Raw genomic sequence first — 25571 nt, 5'->3', positions numbered from 1 at the left:
CCCAATATTTTTATTACGACCATTCACCACTGCCTGTGACAGTTTTTACTAGGTTCTAGGGAGCAAACTCAGGTTCAAATACTTGTGCCCCAAGCAGTTTCCCATCTGAGCCATCCCCCTTCCCATAGCCTTACCTCATGGAGACTCTGAGAGTTGATATCATGCTTCATGGGGTTAGTGGATAACGGCATTGCTTATCTCCGTACACCACTCACAGAGAGGCCTTGGCGTGGGAGCAGGGAAGGGGCCACAACCACTGCCACACCTATGCTAATTTTACTTAGCTTAATTGCGGCTTTACAGCCGCATGTTGTCACCCACAACCCATTATGGGGTAGAGAGTGCAAATGAGGAGTGAGGAGTGAAGCATAATGGGAAATTGGGGCCAGTGAGTAACAACCTGAGCTCTGGGCTCCTTGCACTTCGAGACGGGAGACATATTGCCAATTTCTAGTTGGTGTTGAATGATTTATAACCTTTTATTTGTGGTTGAGTGTTGCAGCCTGTGTTGTCATGGAAATTCTATTGAATTTATAGGCCCATTTATCCAAAATGATTTTCCAGACTTCATTTCATGGTGAATCATGTGGCTGTTACTCCCAAGTACAAAGTGATTTCGACAAAGTTTCACTTTACAAGGAGCACAAACACCATTGGTGATTTTCATGTTTCTGAAATACAAATGAGTTCAACGGGCACCCGGGGATGCTCCCTGCCCTCTGTGCCCAGAGCAGTGACTTCCAGAGCTAACCTGTGCGCGCGCGCGCGCGCACACACACACACACACACACACACACACACACACACACACTACAAACACAGGGAAATGATGGCTTCTTTTTATTTTATTTTGCTTTTCCAAGAAGGGTCTAAAAACTTGAATTTGAGGCAGCCTCCTGCCTCAGCGTCCCAAGTGCTGGGAATTCAGGTGCGTGCCACCTTGCCTCTTTATCTTGTTATTTTTAGTTATAATTCTTTTTTTAAATTATTTACTCAGTAGGGAGCATGGACAGATGTGAGGCACATTCTGTTCACATATACTGAACTCTATTGTGCCTTAACTGAACCCTAATCACACTTTCTGTCAACTCTGTAGCATGACTGCTGGCCTTTAAGTTGCCTAGGCCTCCCTAGTGCTGGGATTATTGGCATGGGCATCATAGACTCTGTGGAGACACATTGTGTCTGTCCCAGGTCCAGTAGCACAGCTATTCGGGTAATTTTTTTTTCTAGTCACCGTTGAGCCTTGTTTACAGGGAAGAAAGTTCATACTTAGCGCACACGAGGCCGAGTTCTTTCTGGCATCCACTGCTTAGGACAGAAAGAGAATTCAACCTCCCATGGTCCTTTGGAAGGCTCTGCCCTAGGAGGAGTCACTGTGCTACCTTTGAGCTGCAAAGTGAAGTTTCCTTCTCTCCTTCTATGTACATGGTTACAACTCTGTCTGTGACTATGGCTGGAGTGAAGCTGTCTCTGTTTATCTGTTACATCCTTGGATGTTGGATATGCTAATTCCCATCTAGGAACACTGTATGAAGCCTGTTCTCAGAGGATATTTTGCATTTTCTCTCCTCCTTACTCTCAAAGTAAATTTAAAGCCACGGACAACTGTGACTTCCAGTGTGTAAGCCACGAGAGCAGGTGCCTTATTTCACTAATTTTATTTGCTAGGCCCTGTAGCGTGCTGCTGTGTTTCTTCTTGAGTAGACTCGTAGGAGCGTCCGTGGCTACCTCCTGTGTCACACAGTGTTAGGAGGAAAACTGCAGCTTCTTGCCCCCTTCCCTAAATGGCTGATAGGGGGTTAGAGCATGGTACAGTTCAGAGCGTGCAGTGCAGAAACTACCTGGTGTCTGTCCAAACGCTTGCTTAACTCAGAGTAAGAACCTTCTAAATCTTACAAAGAGAATTCCTGGGAAACACAACTTTGCTTAGTCACCAAGGGTCCAACATCTTCCCTGATAGAGATGCAAAGATGTATGCCTGGACCAGGAGTTCTGAAGGCCACTCATGTAATAGAGCCTCAGTCGGCCCGGCTCCCGTTCTTATGGCCCTTAGATGTGGTGTGCACTTTGGGCTCGTCTGCTCTCCAAAGTAGAACTCAGGGTACAAAGATGCTGGAGACATGTTTGCACTAATTGCAGAAAGCAATTAATAAAGATCCGGGCGTTGTGTGCCAAACACTATGGTATCCATCTAGCAAGCTCCTGGACTGTCGCTTTGCCCACAGACATGCTGAATATCCGTTCCCCTCCACAGCTTAGTTCTTCTAAAAATACTCTTTCAACGAAAGCTGCTGTAGCCTACACTTCTGGGAGTGACTCACCGGGAGACTGGTTGGCACTCGAAAAGGATCGATTTCACCATCACTGACACAGCCCTTCTGCTCATGCAGATTCACAATGGGAAGCATGAGCTGTCTCCTTTACCCCCGCTTTTCCCAAAGCAGTGCTTAGCATATGGAGCTGAGAGTGGCCTCTGATTTCCACTGGGCCAAGGGTCTCATGAGGCCCTGCCCATCTTTATGGATGTACAGGTGGTTAATGGATGTTGCAAGAGAAAGATTTTCCTCAGCGATGTAGTCACAAGTCAGCGGCCCACTTTCCTGTCACTAACCCCACAGCCAAGTAACCCCAATTAAGCTAACTGGATCACCAAGTGGGGACATTGGAGTTAGTAGGTAGAATACTTTGGAAGAGAAAGCGGATCAGCAAGAATTGGGGAAACAAGAGGGCGGTGGCATGTGCGAAGAGGACCTGAAAACATTATTACACATAAAATTACATAACAAAGTCCATATTATATATAGTCGATATACACTAAAAAGAGATAAATAAGTTCAAAACCTTCCGTCAGCTCTGACTCCACGAGGTCTCTGACTCCCTAAGGTCTTTATCTCAGAGTCCCCACCTCCAAGACAGTTTCCTCTCAAGGCACAGAGGGTGAGCCAGGTTGTGACTGGGTCTGCGTTCCCTGGGAGAAACCTGATTCTGATGAATCAAGATGGTGGTGATCAGCTCACTGAGTCAGATGGCTCTCATCCCGTGATACGCACAGGGCCATGCGATTTAGTCTGGAGTTTGTTGCTGCAGTCTGGTGTCGGAAGGCTGACATTGCAAGGACCTCGTGCCTTTGACTGATTAGAAAGGACCCATTCATGTCAATGAGATGAACCTAGAAGACTTACATTCTCATGATCTGAAACTTAAGCACATGAGAATAAGACATTCTTTCTCATAGAAATACCACAAAATATAGTGATTCTTCTAAAAATACCCGCAGGGGCTGGAATGGTGGCTCAGTGACTAAGAGCACACACTGCTCTTGCAGATGGTGGAAGTTCCCAGCTCTCTCGTTATGTGGCTAACAACCATATGTAACTCCAGTTCCAGAAGATTCAACGGCCTCTTCTGGTCTGCCTGGGTATCTGAACTCATATGCACACATGCACATGCCCATGTCCAGAATTTTATCCACAAAAATAAATCTTCATAAAATATAAGCACCCCGGACCACAGCAAACTCTGTTTTTATTGTGAATTATTATATAATATAATACAATTGTTTACCATTTCTCCATAATTAAAATTAGTACAACGTTTTTTTGCCTGAGTATCATAGTCATAGTCAGTTGGTTAAAAAATGGTTCAGTGTCTTGTGCATTAAGGAGAATTTAATGTATGTAATCTGTGCTTAACAGAACCATACCTGAGGCTACGTAGCCACTTTATGAGAACTTTAAAGACTTTGATGCCAGAAGCTTGAATCCCTTTGTTCTCTCAGCGTCCTGATCCCACTTTGCCTCTTGTTATTTATGCCTGGAAATATCAAAGGCTTCACATGAATTCGTTGATGACTTTGCCATTTGGACATCTTCACTCGAGCCACTCAGTGTCCCGCCCATTTATTCTTTCAGAAATGACCAGTAGCATTTGGACTGACCAACACTGGGCCAGGAACATCCTTGTGCCAAGATGACTTACGTTCTGCCTGCATAGATCTTTCTGGCTAATGCATTGGAAGAATTCAAGAATTGGAACATGTTTTGATGTGTGTGATGATTAAACTTGATTATTAATGTAATTAGATTCTCACCTGGGAGATAGTTCGATGGGCATGTCTGTAATTTTCTAGCATGGGCTGACTAGGGTAAGAAAATCCATACTGTGTATGTGTGGTACCATTCTAGCGGGTGGGGATGGTGGGGTAAGCACATGACTTTCCTCTGAGCTGCCTGGGCACTGTTTCCTTCTTTATTTCACTGTGATCCACGACCCCCTTGCCTTGCATGTGAGTATGTAAGGGAAACAGTTTTCTAAGAGGTACTGTAACTGTGGCACTTCAGGATATGCAAAAAAGAACTTGAAAGTTGTCCTCTCTTGAGTGGGGGTAGCTTCTTTTGTGTCCATAGTCACAGTCACCTGAGAACTGAGTTGGGTACACACACAACATTAGAGAATGGGTTCCTGTTTATGAGAGAATGGGTTCCAGTTTATGAAGCTGTCCCACCCTCCCCCTTGCTGGATCAAGTTAGGCTTTATTTAACATGTACTTCACTTGACCACCGTCCATCTACTGCCTTAAGCTCTTTTTCCATGTATCTACCTAACTTTAGCATTCAAAGAAAACAGAAGAAAACAGTGGCCTTGTCTCATTAATGGTACTTGGTCTTCTAAGCATTGACCGTGTCTTTATCTGTCATGGCGTCTTACACAGAGTCACTATGAAGCAGACAGTCTTGCCAGGTGTCTGCTTCAGGTGCCAGCGCAATGATGAAGACCTTGATCCCTGAGGGAACAGGTCAATTTTCTACATACTAATGTACTCTTCTTTTCTCAGAACTTTGAAAATGTTGGGCGTTGGAGGTCTTGCAAACGCTTGCTTTGCTTGCCCGGTCCTCACGTCAATGTCTTCTTCACAGAGTGGCAATGGGTGATAACCCAAAATTCGATGTACTGTGGGTGGTTGATAAATGTGCGAAACATGACAATAATAATGATAAGCCTCTTCGTTCAGATTGATCATTTGTGGTTCATTCAACTTTACATGCACAGTGATACAAAGTGAAAGGAAGTACACACGTCCTACCACAGTGCACAGAGAGTCGATTTAAATGAAAGTGGAATTGAACAGTGTGAGCAAAAGGGCAGGGTGCCTCTTAGTCTTTGAGTGCATTCCTGGGCACCCATGGCCGTGCAGTATTGCCAGCTTTTGGCACCATCACTGTGCCCACCCCACATTGCCCTGAGCTTGTGCAAGCATCTCTCCACCTGTGTTAGCACATGTGACCTGGCCAGGGATGAGACTTCCTTCTGATTTGTTTTCCCTTATAAATTACTACTTTCCAAGTATCATTTGATGTCATATGGTGTTCTTGGTAAGGCATAACCTGGTCTGACTAGATGGAGGATTCTCCGGTTCTCCCATTCTACTTGGTAGACATGATCAGACCATCCCCATCACCCTGGCTTTGAAATGTTGACACAACACGTCTCATGCTTTGTCCCACAATGCAATACCTGTCAGTGGTTTTCTAGTTTAGTTTCATTCAGCCATCTCTGTGAGAAAGGAGAGCCATGATACGCATTCACACAGCTGATTCAGCTTCCTTTCCTCTTCAGGGGGCATCCTATACAGAGTGGATCCACTGGCCTTCAGCTACAATGTGTTCTTAAAGAACTGAAATTGTCTACTTTTGTACATTTGGAAAACACTGAGTTCCTGGGCGTCCTTTAAACCACACTTTCCACCAAAAGAAACCAAGATTTGTGAGATGTGGGGGAAGGCCTTTTCATGGCAGGAACAAATAGGGAACAAGTTGAGGCCAAACCAATGTGCCTTATCAGAAGGAGGTATGAAAATAATCAAAGGAAAGGATGAGGTGTAGCTGCGTGACGGGAGAACCCATTCCACGGCTCTCCCGCTGGCCAAAGCTGGAGCGCTTTGAACAGCAAGGTGATAATGAGGAGTCTCCATGGAATGAGCATAGTAGAATCCAAAGCAGGCCTGTATGCACACACATGTAGATGAAAATAGCCTAGGGAAGGGAGAGATGGTGCTAATGTGAGACTCCCTTTCATGCACACAGGAAAAGCAATGTTAGAGAATCATCAGTGGATATCCAAACTAATGGAAGGTGGGAGCTGGGTGGACACCTTGTCTCACATGGTTTCCCTACAGAGATTTTTTTTTCATTTCTGAAGGAAGATGAAAAGCTTTTCAGTCCCCCTTATGATCAGAATATGTTAAATAGTCCCATGAGATGAACCCACGCCATAGCCAAGCTGATTGGTACACTGAAGAGAGAGAGTGGTATTGTATGGCTTGCATAGGATGTACCACCTGAATGGACCCTTGAGAAACTGAGGAGACAGAGCCCAGGTTTGTGTATAATTGTCCTTGTGGTATCTCATTCTCAGAGTCAAAGCCAGGGAGTTGTCCCAGATGGCAGTGGGGACAGGATGGATTGGTAACTGAGTGCAGAGTTAATCCCAAGTTGCATCCTGCACCCAGACCTGCAAGATGATCTGTAATGGGCTTTTATTGGGCACTTACTAAATTTGAAATTGAACCGAGAACTGGATAATAGGATCACATGAATGTGAAATTTCCTTATTGTAACAATTACACAGCAATCATGTAAGAGGATATCCTTATTCTTAGAAATTACACACTGATGTATTCAGTCGATGGGACCCATTATCTCCCTCTGACTCTCGAAGTGATGGAGCGAAAGATAAAAGGTGTGGTAGTAGAGAGATGTCCACAGAGACAGTGCAAGGGCCAGTGAGACAAAAATGTAAATTTCCGTGGAGCTGGTGGTAAGGATGTGGCACTGTTAGCAGACATCTCTGTCCCTGGACTTTCCAGGGCCTCCCTCAGCTTGTTTGCTGCAGGTGTCTTTGGCAGAATTACCATATAGCAACCATGCTATACATAAAACATGCTAGGATTGCATGTAGGCATCACCAACCATGGTTTGGATGTGGCTTCTGAAAATAAGTGCAGAAACCTTGCAGGCCACTGGAGATCCAGAAGGCACAGTTAGGACAGACGAACTCATACGCCAAAAACCAGGGTCATGAAGACTGAATTCATGAAGACAGAATTTCCAGTCTCTACCCTGATTTCTCCTCTTCACTAACAGTTGCTAGAATTCAGGTAATCCAGCAAGACTTTATCTCTTTATTGACTTTATCTTGAGATGGCTTCATGTGTCACCGTAATTCAGTAAGCTGCAACTTGAAAGCCAGAGCAGGGGAAATTGATATTTCTAACCTGCACTAGTGGTCTCTTTGTAAGACATTTTATTATCGAGGTGGGTGGAGCTTCCACTCAAACATGTTTTCCAAAAATGCATTTCCTTTCCGAGCTATCAGTGAAAGTGCCCTTGAGCACATCTTAACATGTTTTATTTCCCAGCTATTCAGGTGCTACGTTAAACAGCACTGGCCCTGTTCAAGGGCTGAAGCATAAGAAAACTTTCTGGAACCCACTTACTTTAAGAGTCTGAGTTTTAAAAGGAAAGTGAAGTGCAATTTTCTGAATACACTTGTGTGGGGATTTTTTTCCCCCTTGATTTAGTGGCTTTGAACATGAAGCAACTGAGTTCAGTATTAAATAGTTTGAATCTAGACCTCAAATAGTGGACTTTTCTTCCTGTAAATTCATGGTGCCCAAAGCTGTCCAAGCCACCACCATTGGTAAGAATTCAAGGTCTTAAGAAGATAAATTTGTTTTAAAAGACAAAATGTCCAAAAGAGTCTCTCGCTTCCTCCCGTGGTTTTCCTAGAAAGTGAGTGAATTCCATGGCTTCAACACACCCCTCAGACATAAACCTTTTCAGTACCATCATGGTTCATTTTGTCATGACGGCTCCATTCACCTTTGGCCTATACTGAGTCACCTTGATTTCCTGTGGTCTGCTGGGAATGTTTTGTTGAATATCAACCTCTCCAAGCTTCCAGCTGCAATGTCATCATCTTTTCCATTAGAGGCCATTTTAGCACAGCATTTAGGAGCCGGGGAGAGCACTGTAGAGAAAGGTGAGATCCACCATAGGGGAGCTGAGGTTTTTGAAGGACAGGGGTTGTTCTCAGAGACCGAGTTCAATGCATCCTCCTTAAGATTGTGTTCTTACCTTTAAAATTGTTATTCTATGTGTATGAGCATTTTGCCGGCATGTACATCTATGCACGAGTTGTGTGCCTAGGAGGCTGAAAGAGTCTGTCAGATCTAGAGTTACTGGTGGTTGTGAGCCACCATGTGGATCCTGGGAATCAAGCCTGATTCCCCTAGAGCATCCAGTGTTCTTGACCGCTGGGCCATCTCTCCACTAGGACGTCTAAGAAGTCTGCTGGTGTCGCTGTTGCTGGGTGGAATGCTGCTGAGATCTGAGCACTGTGCAGTCATGCTGTAGCCATGGTTTTTATCCTCATGACCACCCTGACAAGTAGAAACACTTGACTCTTACGTCGGGGAAGCTGCTGTGGAGAACATCACCTCCCTGAGGGGCTCCTGGACAAGGAGGCAGGGATGCTGAAATAAGAATGTATACAGTCGGGAGACTTCTGTCATCCTTCGGAGCTTAGTATTCAAACCATGTGGTAACATCAAGTCCATGTACCTGGGTTTTGTTTTTGTAGTAAGGAACTTGAACTAAATATAGAAGTCGGTGCTTTTAGTTAGTGGTGGCGAGGGCATCTGGAGTTCAGTGTTCCTGTGATGTTCGGCCTGAAGCGACTTGATGGGCACTTCCTGAAGCTCTTCCCTTGCCGTGAACTCCGTCTTCCTAGAGCTTTTGAAGTACATTCCATGATGTAATGCGTGAAATAGCTTTTATGCATGCAGTAAATGATAGAATTTATTTTACTACTTTTATCATCCTACTTGTTTCTTGGTGAAATCTCTGACGTACACCTTTCTGATAATCTCCTGAAATAGAGCCATGTTCAAGTCACCCAAGGTGTGTTGATAATGTACTGTCCAGGCTGCCCCTCACAGGCTTAGTTTTCTACTTGGCTGTGCTGGACGGTGTTCGAGTTTTCTTCTTGAGAAGGTTTCATCATGACTCTGGGTCAAGGCCAGAAGAATGCACCAGTAATAATTTGTGTTCTGGGCAGCTTAGATACGGACAGTTGGGTGTTTTGAAGTAAAATGGTGGGGTATATGGGATGCGCTCACACAGGCTGTAACCAAGGGGAGCTGCGGATATGAGAAATAAATGGGGCATAGCCTTGGAATGTGGAATACATAGGTCCTCCGTACTATTCTCTTCTTTTCCACAGGTTGGAAATTTTTCCTAATACATTTTTATTTTTTTGCTATTTTACAGATGCAGATTTTCTTTTACAACCCAGACGACTTTGACAGCTTTCAAACGGCAATTTCCGAGAACAGAATAATTGGAGCTATGGCCATATTTTTCCAAGTAAGTTAACGGTGGCTGAAGTACTTCAACCGGGAGAGTTCTTTGAAAAAAAATTTTTTTCCCCTTAATTTGCGGAATTGTTCCACGTTTAATGAATGCATCTGTTTTCTAGTTCACACCTGTCTAAATGAAAGATATTTCATATTGTCTAATGTGTGATTTAAAATGTAAATAAGTATGTTTAGAAACATAATGAAAATTTTTGCATGAATTATTCTGATTTTATTGCTACTTGACTGGCGTGCAGATTGAGGGACACATTTATCATCTAACTTACTTCGTGGCTGAAGCGTTTCGAACAGGTTCCTTCAGAATAATAAGAGGCAGATGAAAAGGAGGTAGCTTTCTTTCCAGCAACTTTGAAATTCTCCATTACCTGAAGAAACATGGATAAACAGTGTCAAACCCCTTGCTGGGAAAGACCCTTTCTTTCCATCCCCATAGTAACTTGTCGCTCTTGAGACTCTCTCCAAGTTGGTTCACTTAGGAACCATGGTTCTCCATCTCTTGTTTTGTTTTGTTTAAGATAAGAGTCTCACATTATAAAGCAGGCTAGTCTGGAACTCACAGTAATCCTCCTGCTTTGGCTTCCCTGTTCTGGGACTGCAGGTATGAGCCATAGTACACAGTTTTTTTCTCTTTTCTTGTATTTATGCTGATTACTGCTCATGGCTTTTATAGCAGCTTGTGTGTGTGCGTGCGTGTGTGTTTAGAGCACATGTAGAAGCAAGGAGGCAACTTGCAGGAGTTGTTTCTCAACTTGACCATGTAGGTCCTTAGTTTTTTATTTCCGGTTATCAGACTTGGCCAAGGCAAGTGCCTTTACCCACAAAGCCATGCTCTACCCTGCTCCTGAGAGTGACTGCATTGCCTTTGACAGCAGTGACATCTCCCTCTCAAGCAATTTCTGCCTGGCTGTTAAGCCATTGTTTTCTGACTGGATGCTTTTCATGTACCTGGCTCTTACCTCCCACCTTCCTTCAAAGCCACTTGTGAGCCACCAGGCCCTGCTCTGGGGTGGGGGGAGGGCTGGGGAAGGGCTGTTTGTGCAGGAGAGGATACTTTATAAAATGCTTTGACTATTGAGTGACATGCATGACTCAAAACGTTTGAATTCTCTTCTTTCCGATTCTTCCACAAACACTTGTTAAACAGACGACCAATTAGAGTCTTGGGCAGGCGCCGAGCTACCAAAACCCTTAACTGTGAAGCCTAGGTTTTGAGTGTTTGAAATGGTTCTAGGGCACAGCTCCTGCTTCATGTATGAAGAAGTTGAATGTATATCTCATTAGTTTTTACCTTACAGCAAGTTTTGGCTTGCTGTCCTAGAGACAAAAACAAAAAACTACAACAAACACACACACACACACACACACACACACACACGCACGCACACACACACGCACACACACACAAACCAGGGCATATGATAAAAGGAATAGAACTGTGTTGGGCACATCTGCGCTGAGCTACCTTGATTCTCTTCTATGTCAGGACACCTGTGTGCCGTCACATTGACGTTTATTTTGTGTCTGCAATAGAAAGAAAGAGTTCAGTCTGGTTCTTTTCTGTTTTGAATCTCCTTATAAGAATGGATTTAGGGACAGGGAGAAGGCTCAGTAGTGAAGAGCAGGTATAAACCGTGCTTACAGAGGACCTGAGTTCAGGTCCCATGTTAGGTGGCTTCCAGCGCCTGTAACTCCAGCTCTGATAACCTCTTCTAATCTCTACAGCGCACTCAGGTGTATACACTGACACACAAACACGCATATGCACATAACTTAAAACAAAAAATCCTTTAAAAAAGAATAACAAGTATGAAAATTTGTTATTTGTCTAAAATACAGAGCGGTCTTAATGTTTCTTTATGGGTGAAAGGCAGTTGCTGTGCAAGTTTGACCTGAATTCCATTGAGAATTCACATAAAAATATAAAGAGTCGTTCTCTGACTTTCAAACATGTGTACCCTCCATCCCACTCACACATCACATACACACCCACATATCATGTACACACACCCATACACGGACATATATCACGTACGCTCACATGCGTGTGCATACATGAATGCAAATGCATTTGCAGACACATGTATACACACTCATCATATGCACACATCATGTGCATACATGCACATCATGGACCCATGCCTACATGGACACACATGTGCCTGCACATGCATGTGCCTCCTTATGTGGATGTATACACACATCATGTACACATACATGCGTGCACACTTCTCACCTTGTCTTCGTCTGGTTTGATAATTCGGGGTGACACGGTATAAGTGGCAAGGCCAAGTTCTGTGTAGATTTTCAGGTTCAAAGGAAACTCCATTCCCCCAAATTCTAGAGTAACCTCTAGATGAAAGCCAGCATTCCTTAGGAACTTGTGAAACTGGTTCTTTACCAAGAAAAGAACCTTTTCCCTTATCAGTGGCAGAAGGGACAGATGGCCATAGGTGGTGCCTATTAGCATACCAAAGCACATCCCTGCCTTCAGGATCCCTCAGTATCACAAGGCCCCATTAAGCACTTGAGTTTCCACTGGCTTCCTCCCCATCCTAAACTTCTCTAGCTCATGAGCTCCCCCCTACTTATTCTCCTTATAACTCTGTTTGGCTACATTCTGTCTTTAGCTAGCACTCTAGTCTCACCCCTGTCTCCCTCTTCCTCTTCTCTCGATTTCCCCCGTCTCTGTCTCTATGTCCCCTTTCTCTTGCTGCTCTGCCCTGGCTTCTCTCATGGCCAAGTTCAGTCTACTTTCTGTCTCTGCTCTGGACTCTTCTGGCTGTTCTCTCTTCTTTATCTACAACAAAACCGTCCCCCTTTACCATAGCCTGGAGTGGTGCTGTTATCGGTTTGGGACCTTTCACACAAGTCTGTGGTTCTGAGTGATCCTGGTGCTTTCTCTGCCCTCGAATGGTTAGACCTGTAAAGTTCATGTTTTTGCCTGAGCACTGGATTCAGCATGGGCCCAGCAGGTAGACCAGAGAGTCTTGTTTTAGCTTAAATTAAGTCTCATGCACCTGCTTTATTGCAGATCAGAGACATGATTGGTTGAAACTTCAAAGTTTTTAAAAAGTTAAGTATGGGAAGGTTTACATAAGGTGCCTTGCTACTCTAGCTGTCCTGGAGATGAGGAGAGCCTGACTGTCTGCCTTGGAGGGATGTGCCTTCCCATCGTAACATGGCGGACTTTCCAAGCAGATGGAAACATCTGCTCAAGTCCACATACCCAGCGCCCTCACTATGCTGGGCATGAGCTGCAGAAACTTTGAGTGGCAGTCGGCATATTTTGCTAACACTCAACTTGAGGGTCTGTCTTAGTATAAATGTTAGCAAGACCTCTCCTGCAAGTGTCCCTGTGATCCCAGATGAATGGCAGATGAACCACTTCCGCGTGTTGAACCATGTGCCTGCCGTGCTGCTCCGCGAAGCTGAGAGCCACTTGCTGTGTAGTTGCTGGTTATCTGGCAGGGATGGATCCAGGTTGTACCTCATCGTCTCCAAATCGCACAGATCACCTTTGGGCTCCCAGGCCTTGGGGGGAAAAAGAAGCTAAGTAAAACTAAAGTTTCATTTTAAAAGACTTAAAAACATTTTTTCCCCAAGTAAACACTTGGCAAAGGACAAAGGAATTTGTTGTTAAATCATTCCAGAGAATAAATAATTAGTGTGGTACAAAAATTAAAATAATTATCTTGGTTTTTTTTTAGAGTAGAACTTTGAATATTCTCTATTGTTAACCTTGTTTGAATGCTGATAAAAATGTAAAATGCTCTGAGAATTATTAAAGTAGTCTTTTAAGCCGTTCTCTTATTGTAATGCTTTCCATGGGTTATCTGGTTAAACAAGTAAGAATATACTCGTGGTTATGTGAGCTAGGATCAGGAGAATAATTGGGCAATTTGTGGGATGATATTTTGCTTTTAAAATAATGCACTAAAAGACTTAATTGGCCTCCCTTGAAGTTTCGAGGAGAGCGTATCTCATATTCAGGATAACCAAGCTTTGTGTAGGGTCTTATTTTCGATCAAAACCCTGAATTAAGTTTGCCTTTTCTTCACTTCTCATTTATAAGGTGTTTCGTCATCGTGCTTCATTCTTCACTCATTCCATACTTTGCTGTTTTCCCACCAGGACTAGGTGGGAAACCACGGGACCACCTGAGGGCTTTCAATCTGGCGAGCAAAAGTTTGCCGCCATCTTCTTTTTTTTTTTTTTTTCCGGAGCTGGGGACCGAACCCAGGGCTTTGCGCTTCCTAGGCAAGTGCTCTACCAGCCACCATCTTCTTAGGAACTCCATTGCTGCTGCGTTTGCGCAGAGCACCTGAGGAGCCATCGTCTTGGGATCTCCATTGCTGCTGCGTTTGCGCAGAGCGCCCGAGGACTTGCTGAGTGCATTGACTCTTTAGGGGAGTGTCCCAGGCATATAGCTACCTTGTCTCAGTCTTTGGATGAGATCACTTCTACGTCTGCTCTGAATGCTAAGCTATGAAATGGCTCCCATACAGGAGTGGTGCAGCCAGTTGGTGTATCTCTAAGTAGTCAATACATTGTGTTGGGCTTATTCATAAATGATCTTTGGATACTAATATATTAATATTAGCGTAGAAATCTCGAAGCATTTCTAATTTTCGAACATGTTTATTTTAAGATCTGTATGTATGTGTATGCCATGTTGGTACAAGAATCAGTAGAGGCTAGAAAAGGTCGGAATCCCTTCCACACCCACCCCTCCCACACAAAGCCCTCGTTAAAGCTGCTTGCGAGCTGCCTGATGTGGCCCGACAGCATTTCATCTGGAAGGAACTTGAGTCCTCTGGAAGAGCATGCTCCTAACTGCTGAGCCGTCTCCCCAGGCCCCTCAAGTATTTCTTCATGACTGCCCATCTTCAGGACCCCTCGGTGCCCTCTCTGCATCTCATTTGAGCCATCCATTCTGTTTTCACCAGCGGAACTGCACCCTGTGCCTCCATGTTCCCATTCCATGTCAAGTCTATCTGGGGCTCAGCTGCACTGGATTGAGTTTCCCTGAGGTCTGTGAAGGCATTCACCCCTTTCCCTTCCTGCCCTTACTTCAGAGTTGAAAGGAAACATTAGAATTCCGATGTCTCACGAGTTGCTAACCTATTCTTTATATCATGTCGGTACCGCAGACTGCTTAATTATTTTTCTCCATCTGGAGAGGCTTAGTAATTAAATGAAATGGCAGCACCTGGGATTATTTATAGACATGGAGAAGGCAGGAGAAGTTCTTGGTGACTCATTGATCCAGAGCTGGCTCCGAAGTGTTTTTCTCCAGCTCCTTGCTTTTCACCTTCCGCCCATCAGAGGCAGATATGACTTGTCCTTTCTTTGACCCGCTGTGACTCCTAACCTTACATCTTGTGCAGAAGCTGTTACCGTGTTACGTTGCCTGTCTCCTCTGGTCTCTCTGCCATGTAGGCCCGAGGCCCTAATCATCATTGCATGTTTTGTGTGTGGCTGCTCTCGTAACTTGCAGATACTTAGTTGACCTTAATATTAGGTTCTTCAAGGTTGGTTGCAGTGTGGTATCCTCAGTGAGCAGGTGTTGGAAATACTCACTAGGAGGTGGGGTTCCCTGGAAGCGGGGTATAAACTCTCCGAAGCAGAAGTCTATGGCTGCTCTTCTTCCTGTTTCTAACCGTACCCACCTCCGCAAGCCCTCACGCCAACTCTTTGCCCCAGTCGTTGCTCATCGAGGAACCGCTCAGTAGGATTAAATTAGAGAAAACCCCTCTAAAGCTTTCACTATGGAATTCAGAAGCCCGATGGAATGTTTTAGTACCAAGACTGAATGAAATGTATGTCTCTGTGTCTGAGAATTATTTTGTACCGCTTCCTACCAAAGTGCTTTTCTGTTTGTCAACAATAGATGAAGAATTGCCCGTTGCCGATGCACAATCTCGGGCTTGTCTCGCTGTCTCTTCATTATCTGCTCCTGAAGGTCTTGCCGTGATCCTTGACGGGCTGGCTTCTGTTTGGGGCATCTGGAGTTTCCTTGGTTTCCCTTGCTGTTATTTGCAGTCTCTGTTTTTCTCCTTCGAATTCGCTTCAGATTTTTCCTCCCTTTTTTTATTCATTCACCTGCTGCCTGGTTCACTCCACAGTCAGGTAGATGAACTATCAAGAGAAAAATGCAATTATATCTTTTTGCGTAATTTCACAGTGATGAATAATATTTCATTTCAAGAGAACGTAGTTTCCTATTGTGGATTTTGACCTCTCTGTTTTTCTTTTCTTCCACTCTTTTTTTTTTAAACCAACCACCAATACTACAGCGTAAATTAGGCTTTTGTTCCTGGTGACCTAAATAGGTATTTTTAAAAAACTTATTCCCAAGGAATTTCCTCTGCTTTTTTCTGAGTGACAATAAACTGTTCGTCACAGTTATAGATATCTCTAATTTCATCCCCACCGGTTCTGTGAAGTAGGAGGCAGGGGGATGAATCAGTAACTGTATTCAACTGCCAAAATTTCTCCCACCACTAAGTCTGTCTGTCTGTCTGTCTGTGTGTCTGTGTGTGTGTGTCTGTGTGTGTGTGTGTGTGTGTGTGTGTGTGTGTGTGTGTGTGTCTGATCGTGTGTGTGTGTGTGTGGTGGTCATAGGGGAACATGTGTGCACAAGTGTATAATAGGTAGGTAGAGGTCAGAGGACAACTTCCAGAAAGCATTTTTTTCCTTGTGCTGCAAGCCATAGTCCCAGCGGTCAAGCTCAGGCCCTCACGGCTTACAGCACACACGTCTACCTGTTGAGCTTTCTCACTGATCCCCAAGATCTGTTCTTGTTTCTGAGAACATGCCCTTGTGTTGAAGAATTTCACTTTTAGATTACTTTTCTGCAAGATCTCGTCCAACCAGACGCTCTTGCCATCCTCCTTCCGAGCTGCTGCTGTCCGACTGCCTCCCTCCACATTTTCCACATCCTTGCTCTGATCCCGTTGTGGGTTCAGTTCTTTCACTCCGTTACCTACAAGTGTAATTTCAACATGTTTTGGGTTAAGAAGACTTTTTTTATATATACACACAAAAATTACGTATGTTCCAATTAAGCTATTTTAACAGCTAATTGATTTCCTAGAACTTACCATTAAGTGAAAGGCAGAGTCATTCTTAATATCCAGATACGATTTTGGAGGCGATCTGTGGGTGTACAGCACAGAATTTACAGCCTTATCAGGTGTTTTCAGCCCATCGCCTGTCTGCAAATAGCCTGTGATTCACATTCCCTCCTGGAGGGTGCTGCAGAAGACTATTTAATTATTGGCAGAGCATTACATAATTAAGAGACTTGAGTTCTTTGAATGTGACCATATGAAAATCTATTCTAATTAAATCATTGCACTTCAAGGACGGTTACCAAGTACTTCGCTTTTTGCACATTAAGTGGTAGTTTGGCATTGCCATCGCCATTTGTTCCCATACATGTCAGGGACTCTTCTTGTCTTAGAGATGGAGATGTAGTCACTCCACAGTGACTGAGCAGGGACGACTAACAACCCAAGACAGGCCTGGCCCTCTGGAGAGGTGTGAGTGGCTGTCGACTCCTGTAACACTCAGGAGTCCTCCAAGCCAGGAGTGTGAATTTTATGACTGAATCCCACTGTTTTCTCCTAGATGCTACTCTCTGGAGTATGCTTACATAGGGTGTCTTCACTGATCAGATAGCCACACGCAGGGAACGAACGTCACACCCCAAGCCTTAGAGGCCAGTGGCAATTCCTTACCCTTTCCTCTCTCGGATAAACGAATTCAAAAGCTGCTTCTTTATAGCATTAAATACTACTGGCTGGCTACCACTGAGGGACAGCGCTAATATATAATATAGTATATAGTATGTAATATTAGGTGGGCAGCAATTGTGAAGCCAACATCTCTACAAATGAAGTCTGTCTCTGTCCTTGGTACTCTTTGTCAAGAACCAAATCATTAGGTTGGGTTTCTGTTGCAGAGGTACAGAGAGATGTGTTTGCCCTCAGGCCGTTATCATCATGGCCTGTAAATGCTCCAGGTCTCTCTTCATTTTGCAAATACCTAAATAGTTACTTTCTGGGAACTTTATGTTCTGGTCCTTTGCCCTGACTTGAAGCCTTCAATCCTAAATTTTGTTATGCTCTGTGAGTATATCATTCATTATCTTATGGTTCTGATGGCTACCATTTTCTATAGGTTTTTTTTTAACGCTCTCTATAAACAAGAAGTTTTAAAGCACTGCATAAACATGACACGTGTAGTGTGGATGAACAAGGTTAAGATGTCATTGGTCGGGGTTGGGGATTTAGCTCAGTGGTAGAGCGCTTGCCTAGCAAGCTCAAGGCCCTGGGTTCAGTCCCCATCTCTGAAAAAAAGAAAAAAGAAAAAAAAAAGATGTCATTGGTCATTCTGGAAGTTTTTTTTTTAATCTGTATTAACTTGAGTATTTCTTATTTACATTTCAATTATTATTCCCCTTCCCAGTTTCCAGACCAACATCACCCTCACCTTCTTTATGGGTGTTCCCCTCCCCATCCTCCCCACTTTACCACCCTCCCTCCAACAATCCCGTTCACTGGGGGTTCAGTCTTAGCAGGACCCAGGGCTTCCCCTTCCACTGGTGCTCTTACTAGGATATTCATTGCTACCTATGGGGTCAGAGTCCAGGGTCAGTCCATGTATAGTCTTTAGGTAGTGGCTTAGTCCCTGGAAGCTCTGGTTGCTTGACATTGTTGTACATATGGGGTCTCGAGCCCCTTCAAGCTCTTCCAGTTCTTTCTCTGATTCCTTCAATAGAGGACCTATTCTCAGTTCAGTGGTTTGCTGCTGGCATTCGCCTCTGTATTTGCGGTATTCTGGCTGTGTCTCTCAGGAGCGATCTACATCCGGCTCCTGTCGGTCTGCACTTCTTTGCTTCATCCATCTTGTCTAACTGGGGGGCTGTACATGTACATTCTGGAAGTTTTAAGGGGATGGGGGTGGGGAGTATGTGGGGGTTTTGCTCCCCAGGAGACATGGTGTCCTGTCTGAAGATAACTTCACTTAGGACAACTGAGGCAGAGGTAGTATTGGTACCCTGTGGCATCTGTTGCTTAGAAATCCTGGATGCTGAAAAGATCCTTCAGTGCATAGCGGAGTTCCCAAAACAAGGCAGATTGCTCACGTTGCTTCAGGTTGAGAAATTCTGCAAAGTGACGGAGAACAGTAATGCTTAATCTCAAGGAGGTGCTCAGGGAGGGCTGATGATGCCATGACACAGGCTGATGGAATTCTAGAATGGTTAGCAATCTCAGGCTTAACATGCCCAGTTCTGCTGCCATAATCCTGGATATCTGGGATTCTAACATAAAGTTTGAACACATGAACAGTCAGCAAGCAAGAGCCTTGTTTCTGTTGTATTTCTGAGTATCATGGCCGTCTTGAGAGCTCCTGTGGGTATTTCTTCTCAGGCAGCAGTGTTAGGAAGAAGCACCAATTAAACAGAACACTCACCGAGGTAGGGAAAAGTAAACAGAGGTAAGTGTGTGCGGATCCCTTTGAACTTAAATCAGTAAGCAGCATTTGAAGCCTCAGTGAACGAAGGTAACGTATGTTTGGAAATGGCTCGGTGGATCAAGCTTTTATCTCACATGGTTGTGGATAGGAGTTCAGATCTCAGAACCAGGTAAAACCAGACTGGGTTTGATGATGGCCGCTTATACTCCCAGCACTCCTGAGGAGAAACAGAGGATCCTCAGGGCAAGATGGCAGAGCTAGACCAGCAGCAATTATAGTCACCAGGAGACCCTACCTCAAGAAGTAAGACACACTGACCACCCATATTCACACCCATGTCCACACGTGCACACTCACATGCAATGAATGAATGAAGAGTGAGTGAGCAGTAGAAAATTAACATCTTTCTTATGAGGGTTGCAAGAGAGTTTCCCTTCACAGCCTGCAGCACCAGTACTCTTGCCATAACAGCAAAGGGTATCCCCAAGGGCAGGAGTGTGGGAGCGGGAGTCTGTCTGTCTGTCTGTCCATCTCTGCCTCTCTATCTGTGTGTGTCTCTCTCTGTTTCTCTCTGGAGGCAGGTTCTCACTCTGTAGCTCTTGCTGTCCTGGAACTGGCCATGTAAACCAGTTTGGTCTCAATCTCACACCTCCCAGGATCTGCCTGCCTCTGCGTCCTGAGTGCTGGGATTAAACGCTTACGCCCCAAATCCCGCACCCAAGGTAGGATGTTTAACTCTTGAGGAGTTTGTTTCGTTTTACAGATGTGGAAGGAAAGGCTTGTGGCTTATTTCAGTGTAAACTATGCCAAAATCGCACAGCCTGGTGCATCGCAGAGCCAACACTTTGGTGAACACAGTCTGTCTCAATTCTTTGTAGAAAACAAAATCAGAAAGTAGGGTTTTCTGTTGAAGAAGGTAAAGGAAGAGAAATAACACTTTCATGTCCTTGTTACTTTCCTCTCCCTCCCTCCCTTCCCTTCCCTCCATCCTGCCCCCTCCCCTCTGATTTATCTAGTTCAAAATCATAAAATAGTTTCATGAGTAGATGTGGTTAGTATTTAACTTTTGAAATCTTCTTCGCTGCCTGGCCCTTTGTGTGTTTGAGCAGAATCACTAATTCATTAATCCTGTGGAACTGTGGTCTTGTCACTCCTGTCTGCACTGCTGTCTGGCACTCACTGCCCAGAAAGAAATGTGAAGTTCTCCTTGGGTTTTGTATCTAGAGTTTCCATTGACGGTGCTCTATTTTCTCCGGAGACCAGGTATCTGGCTGTCTGACCCCAGCTACAGCCCAAGGCTTCCGTGTCAGTCTCCCAGTGTTCTTCCGATCCACTTTCTCAAAACAGATGTCAGAAGCACCACATGGGGTTATTGTATCTTAAGATAGACCAGTTTGCACAGGTGTTTTCTGGTTTGGTAGAAATTCGCTCAACTATTTTTTTTATATATAATATGATAATGAGCAAGGGAAACTTAAAATTTTTGTCAATAAAATTATATAACTTCGTTTTTCCCTATAGTCATAAACAGATTGATTGTACATATAACCCAAATTTTCCTTACCTATTCTGTGTTGGGACATGTAGATTGAGTCTATGGCTTAGCTGTGGTGAATAATGCTGGGGTAACTATTATCCAGGTGTCTTAGTCTGTTCTGTGATGCTGTAACCAAATTCCCCTAGCAGTGGGCAGTGTCTGAAGAGAAGGAGTTCCTTCGCTTGATGATTCTACTGGCTGCATGATCCAAGTATGGTGGAACTGGTGTTTTGGCCAGGAGGGTCTCTGATCTGGGCAATATTGTGGTAGATGGCTTCTGATGGTTAGAGGAAATTTGTGAGGAAAGTTGAGGAAGAAACTGAAGTGATCTGAGAGTGAGAAGAAGCCAACATTTTTTTAAAATAAACATCCATTTCTGCAGTAACTCACCTACTCCTGAGATACCAGCATTCACCATGTGAACATGGTCAACACTCCACGGTCTCCCGCCAGACTCTGCCTCTTACTCGTTTGTCTTTCAGTGCAGTTACATAGGGACCAAGCTTCCTGCCTGTGCACTTTCTGAGCATAAACCATACCAAACCTCAGCACCACGTGAGCCTTTCTGTCTGTCTGTCTGCCTGTTTGTTTTCATCTTTCCTCTTTCTGTAACCCTTGATCTTGGCCACAGTGATTTACCAACTGTGTAGTTTTTCAAGATGCACCTCTTGTTTGTCAGCCATTGGGAAACAGTCCATAGGGAGACCTTCTATCTTAACAATAACTGTATTCTTCTAGGTTGTTTAGCCTGCCATGGTAAGCATCTCAATGTGACGGTGTAGTAAGCATGGTCTTTAGAGTTCACATTACTTCTTTGTTAATAGTACGGGTGTCTGTTCAGAAAATGGCTAGCATTAAATTCCTCCACTTTTAATTTGGTAAGCACTGTAATGCATAGCTGTGCATTGACATTCGGATCTACTTGAACATTGGGCTCTCCTTTTCTTATCTCGTGTGTTCTTAGAAGAAGTAAATATTGAGTTACATGCTACTTGTGCACACACACAAATTCCTAGGTAGTTGTATATCGTACAGGGATATATAATAGTGAAACCTTGAGGTGTATGTAGCACAGGGTCTGCTGGGAGTTCAGCATGAATCAGGCCTCCACTCAATCCTTAGCATTGAAGGAAAGCATTTAAAAAATTTCAAAATAATAGAACTAATGAACTTAGATTTTGGTGATTTGGAATCGGAATTTATCCAAGGTTTTAGCAAGCAAGGCCTTAGTTTGCACTGTAAGAATGCATTAGTTAAGCATCCGGTACTATGAGTAAAATTGCAATCGGAAGGGTGGTTTGGCTCCTGCATCAACTAGACATTGAAGATACATTTCTTCAGTATTTTCCTAGCCTTAGTTGTAACAAAGGCCCCATATGTGACCATATAAGTGGGCTTAGTAAGGGTCCCAAAGATCAGTGTACTCTCGTTGGCTTGACCCATGCCTTAATATTGCAGTATTCTCATCTGAAACAAGTCTTGAACCCAAGTATTTGCTCATTTGTATCTGAGGACTCTCGTGCCTCTTGCTGAGGCCCTGCTCAGTGTCGTGAGCCATGACCCCACCAACCTAACATCTCCAAAACCCTCTAATGAGCCTATGGGTTGTTCATGAATTATTTCTAATTTTAAAGACCCCCCCACAAAAGGTCACTCAGTTTTTCTGAGGGTAAAACATGACATTGTTCCACTAATCAGATCCGACAGGTGAAACCCTGAGCATTTTGGAAAGAGACTTTCGGTATCATTCACTGTAAACAATGCTATTAACAGTGGCAGTTGGTGACAAGTATGAGCTCTACTCGTTCCACCAAGCATTCCCTGTGATGCTCTGAACTCCCCACTAAGAAGATCCTGATTCCAGCACCTTTCCCAAGGCTAGGAGCTCTTTTGATTCTGAAACCAGTGTCTCAGATTTGGGGTGGGATATTAAGTGCTAAAATTCTAGATTTCCATTTACCGCCATATTCCTGCAATCAGTATGGCCTTCAATCCTTTTGTCCACACAATGGAAACCTGATTGATTTGTCATAAATTTCGCATGCGATCATGTATACAACAACTATGGAGAAGTCTTTGTACCTCTCGAAGTAATAATAGTTTTGTATCTAACACTTATTTCCAGCGTGTGCAGACAGTTGAACAAAATGATTTCATGCTATAAAAGCAAACAATAAAAGGTGAGAATAATAATAGTTTTGATGATGGTAATTTGTAATGAGCAGAGGTGAAATGTGAAAGTGACAGGACACTTTAGACGGTTTCTTCCTGAAGTTAACGCTGAGAACACAGTCAAGGAGACCCATTGCTTGCCTCGGCTCATCACCACAGCCTCTCCTCCCAGCCTGCTTGAATTTGGCAGATGTCTCTCCTCTGAATGCTTTGGCTGCGAGTCAAGGTCTTAAGGAGTTACTGTTGGTGCTGTAACTTGGTAATTCAAGAGGAGTTAACCAAATTCAAATTTCTTCAAGGAGCATCTGCATGTCCCTTTTACTACTGTAAAGAGGGGCTAATGTAATTATCAGGACGCTTTGGGTAGTGAAGTAAATGAGTTATTGAACTGAATCATGCAGTTGGCTATAGAGAGACAAGGAACACCAGTACCCTGAACATGATGCTGCATGTTGGGGAGGACCCTTGGAAGTCAGAAGTCCCCATCAGCTATCTCCCATTCCCGAGGGAGTCCTCGTTTCGTAGGAGTGAGTTTTCCCCCAGGGTCAAGAACATAAGAAACAGCTTTGCTCTGTGGCCTTATCAGCATGGAGTGAATATAATGTAATACATCCTCCTCTGTGAGACGGTTGTTCAGAGGCAGTGCAGCAATAAGGCATGTGAACCCTGGGAAGTGTTAAACACTGACCCAGGGCATTGCTGCCTGGGTGTGTCCTTCCCTTTGCCTTTACTTAATCCCTTTGCAGAGTCAGAAGGTCACTGTGCTGTGCCGTATACAGTAACCTACATGGATATCAATGAATTGGGTAAAACATGGTCCCTGTTATCATGGATGCCCCATGTGCATTGCTTCTGATGCTCTCAGTCCCAGAGGCACTAAAGTAAAATTAGAGTGAAGAATCAGTTTGCTGAAGGTCTATATTGCCCAATTAAATCTGAGTCCTGGCAATTACTAGCTGTAAGTTCTAGAAACTCCACCTAGCCTCTTTGTATTTTAGTGTCCTAGTCTTGAAAATAGGGCTGGCGACAACAATTCAACCTTGGAGAGTTGCTTTAAAGTTTATATGAAAGCTTACAGAAAAAAAAATTGGACATATACTAAAACATAGTAGGTCTTCGGGAAGTATCTGCTATCACTACAGTGCAAAGTAGCAGCACCTATCATGTGCAGTGGGAGAGGTGTGAGTTTGCGTTGTAGGAGACAGGAAGGCACTGCTACAGAATGTGCCTGGCCTCCTGATCTTGTCTTCCTCCAAGCTCCTTGGGTTGATGATGTGGAGAATAGTCCTCAATAGTGGGTGCGTGCTGGGTTCACTGAACAGATTCTCAATGGCAGCTATGCTGGAATCCCATCCCCGGATTGAAATGCAGAGCCGGCTTTCCCTATTAGCCTGTGTTGCATCTGAACCAACTGTGCATTCGATCCGCCCTCAGACCTAATCCTGGAAAATACCAAAGTCACATCTGTCCTGAACACGAAGCCTTGTTCTTATCATTATTCCCTGAGTTGAGTATGACAGCTATGTTTGTAGAATTTCTGTTGTGTTATAAGTGCTTTATGAAGTGGAACTGGTCGAAAATATAGACTACTTCACAGACTGTAGGCAAACCTCACACTTCACAGAAGGGACAAGTGCATATGGATTTTGTCATCTAAACATGGTTTCAGTGGCCAACAGTCGTCAAGAGACGTGGTTGGAGCATGGCTGTATTAATTAGTTTCTTGCATAATTTCTAAGTGTAATGCAGGTTCAGAGCTGCTGGCCTTAGCTTTTCAAATGGCCTCTCTTGCCTTTTACCCCTCCGGTCTCTGTCAGGCCTTCCTCTTGGGGTTGCTGTTTTCTTAGCATATTCTCAAGTCTTGAGATGCTGATGACCCTCCTCCTAATCTCAGAGGAAAGTGGAATCAACCCTGTGCCTCCCCAAATCTCCCCCAAGTCTCCTAAGAATACCTGCCTGGTTTGGGTTTTCTTTTCATTTTGACCTGCAGTCAGGAAGGCCTATATTAGGAAGTGTCCTTGTCAGTGGTGATCTTCTTGCTCTGGGCTAGAACCAAGTCAGACCTGAGAGTCACTGGCATATCTAAGACAGATTAGGAGCCAGGATGGGGTACAGGGGGTTCACGCCAATCTGCCTGCTCTTCTCTTGTTCCTGATGAGCAGGCAGGAGGGCAAGTCCCATTCGTCCCATTGGCTCTAAACAAGTGTGAGGACCAAGGACTTGGTCTTGAGTCTGCATAACACTGGAGCCAGGGCAGGGCCTTCCCACCTCAGGCCTGGAGGTGGCCCTGAAACCCAGAGGCAACTGCAGAGGAAAAGGCTGGACTCATTGATCCTTCGAGTGACCCTGCTCCAGGATGGGTTCAGGAGCCATGAAGAGAGCTGGGAGATGGATGAGGAGTGAAGAGAGCTGGGAGAGAGGAGGAAAGGGGGTGGAGAGTGAGAGGAAGTCTTCTCCTACATCCTTAGAATAAATTCATGTGGGTAGCACTTCCCATTCTTGGATCCCAGGCAGAATCGAATGCAGACAGAAGGACAAGCCTCTTCCTCCCTGTTCTCTTCTTTCTCCTACTCATCCTTCTCCTTTCCTTCCTCTGCCTCTCTTTTTCATCTTCCTCTTACTTCCCCACCTCCACTTAAATCCTCCCCTCCTCCGCCAAGAAACAGAGGTATCAGTGATGTTGCAGGGCGTGAAAAATTGGATAATGGTCAGCTCTGAACGGGCTCTTTCTTACTCTGCAGGTGTCAGTCTCAGTAGTCTTCTGCCTTAGCATCCTTGGAGTTACTCTACCTGCTGTGCTGTGTCTATGGTAGGGCTAACACCCCGAACAAGGCTCTCACTCCTCCTTAGGATGAACACCCTGGTGATCCTACTCAGAACCTAAGGCAGTTAACCTACTAGTTGGGGGGGGACAAGAAATCTTCCATTTATTTATGCCTC

The 25571-nt window shown here is 44.3% G+C and overlaps 1 protein-coding gene across 6 annotated transcripts in view; it reads left to right on the top strand.

The window, feature by feature from the left end:
• The window catches only part of Ptprg (protein tyrosine phosphatase, receptor type, G), a 683913-nt gene that overhangs the window by 457198 nt on the left and 201144 nt on the right, over positions 1–25571 (top strand). For 4 of the 6 annotated variants that reach the window (XM_063273947.1, XM_063273946.1, XM_063273945.1 and 1 more), the window contains one exon: positions 9333–9428. In XM_063273947.1, coding sequence (XP_063130017.1) covers positions 9333–9428 — 96 coding nt within the window. Of the gene's footprint in view, positions 1–8453; positions 8605–8707; positions 8804–9332; positions 9429–25571 lie in introns of those variants that run through there. The other 2 variants (XM_063273949.1, XM_063273948.1) reach the window with 2 other exon arrangements.

The sequence above is a fragment of the Rattus norvegicus genome, chromosome 15 (genome assembly GCF_036323735.1).
Source record: "Rattus norvegicus strain BN/NHsdMcwi chromosome 15, GRCr8, whole genome shotgun sequence".
NCBI classification, from domain to species: domain Eukaryota; kingdom Metazoa; phylum Chordata; class Mammalia; order Rodentia; family Muridae; genus Rattus; species Rattus norvegicus.
Note: the sequence above shows the minus strand (reverse complement) of the source record. Positions and strands in the feature narration are given on the sequence as shown.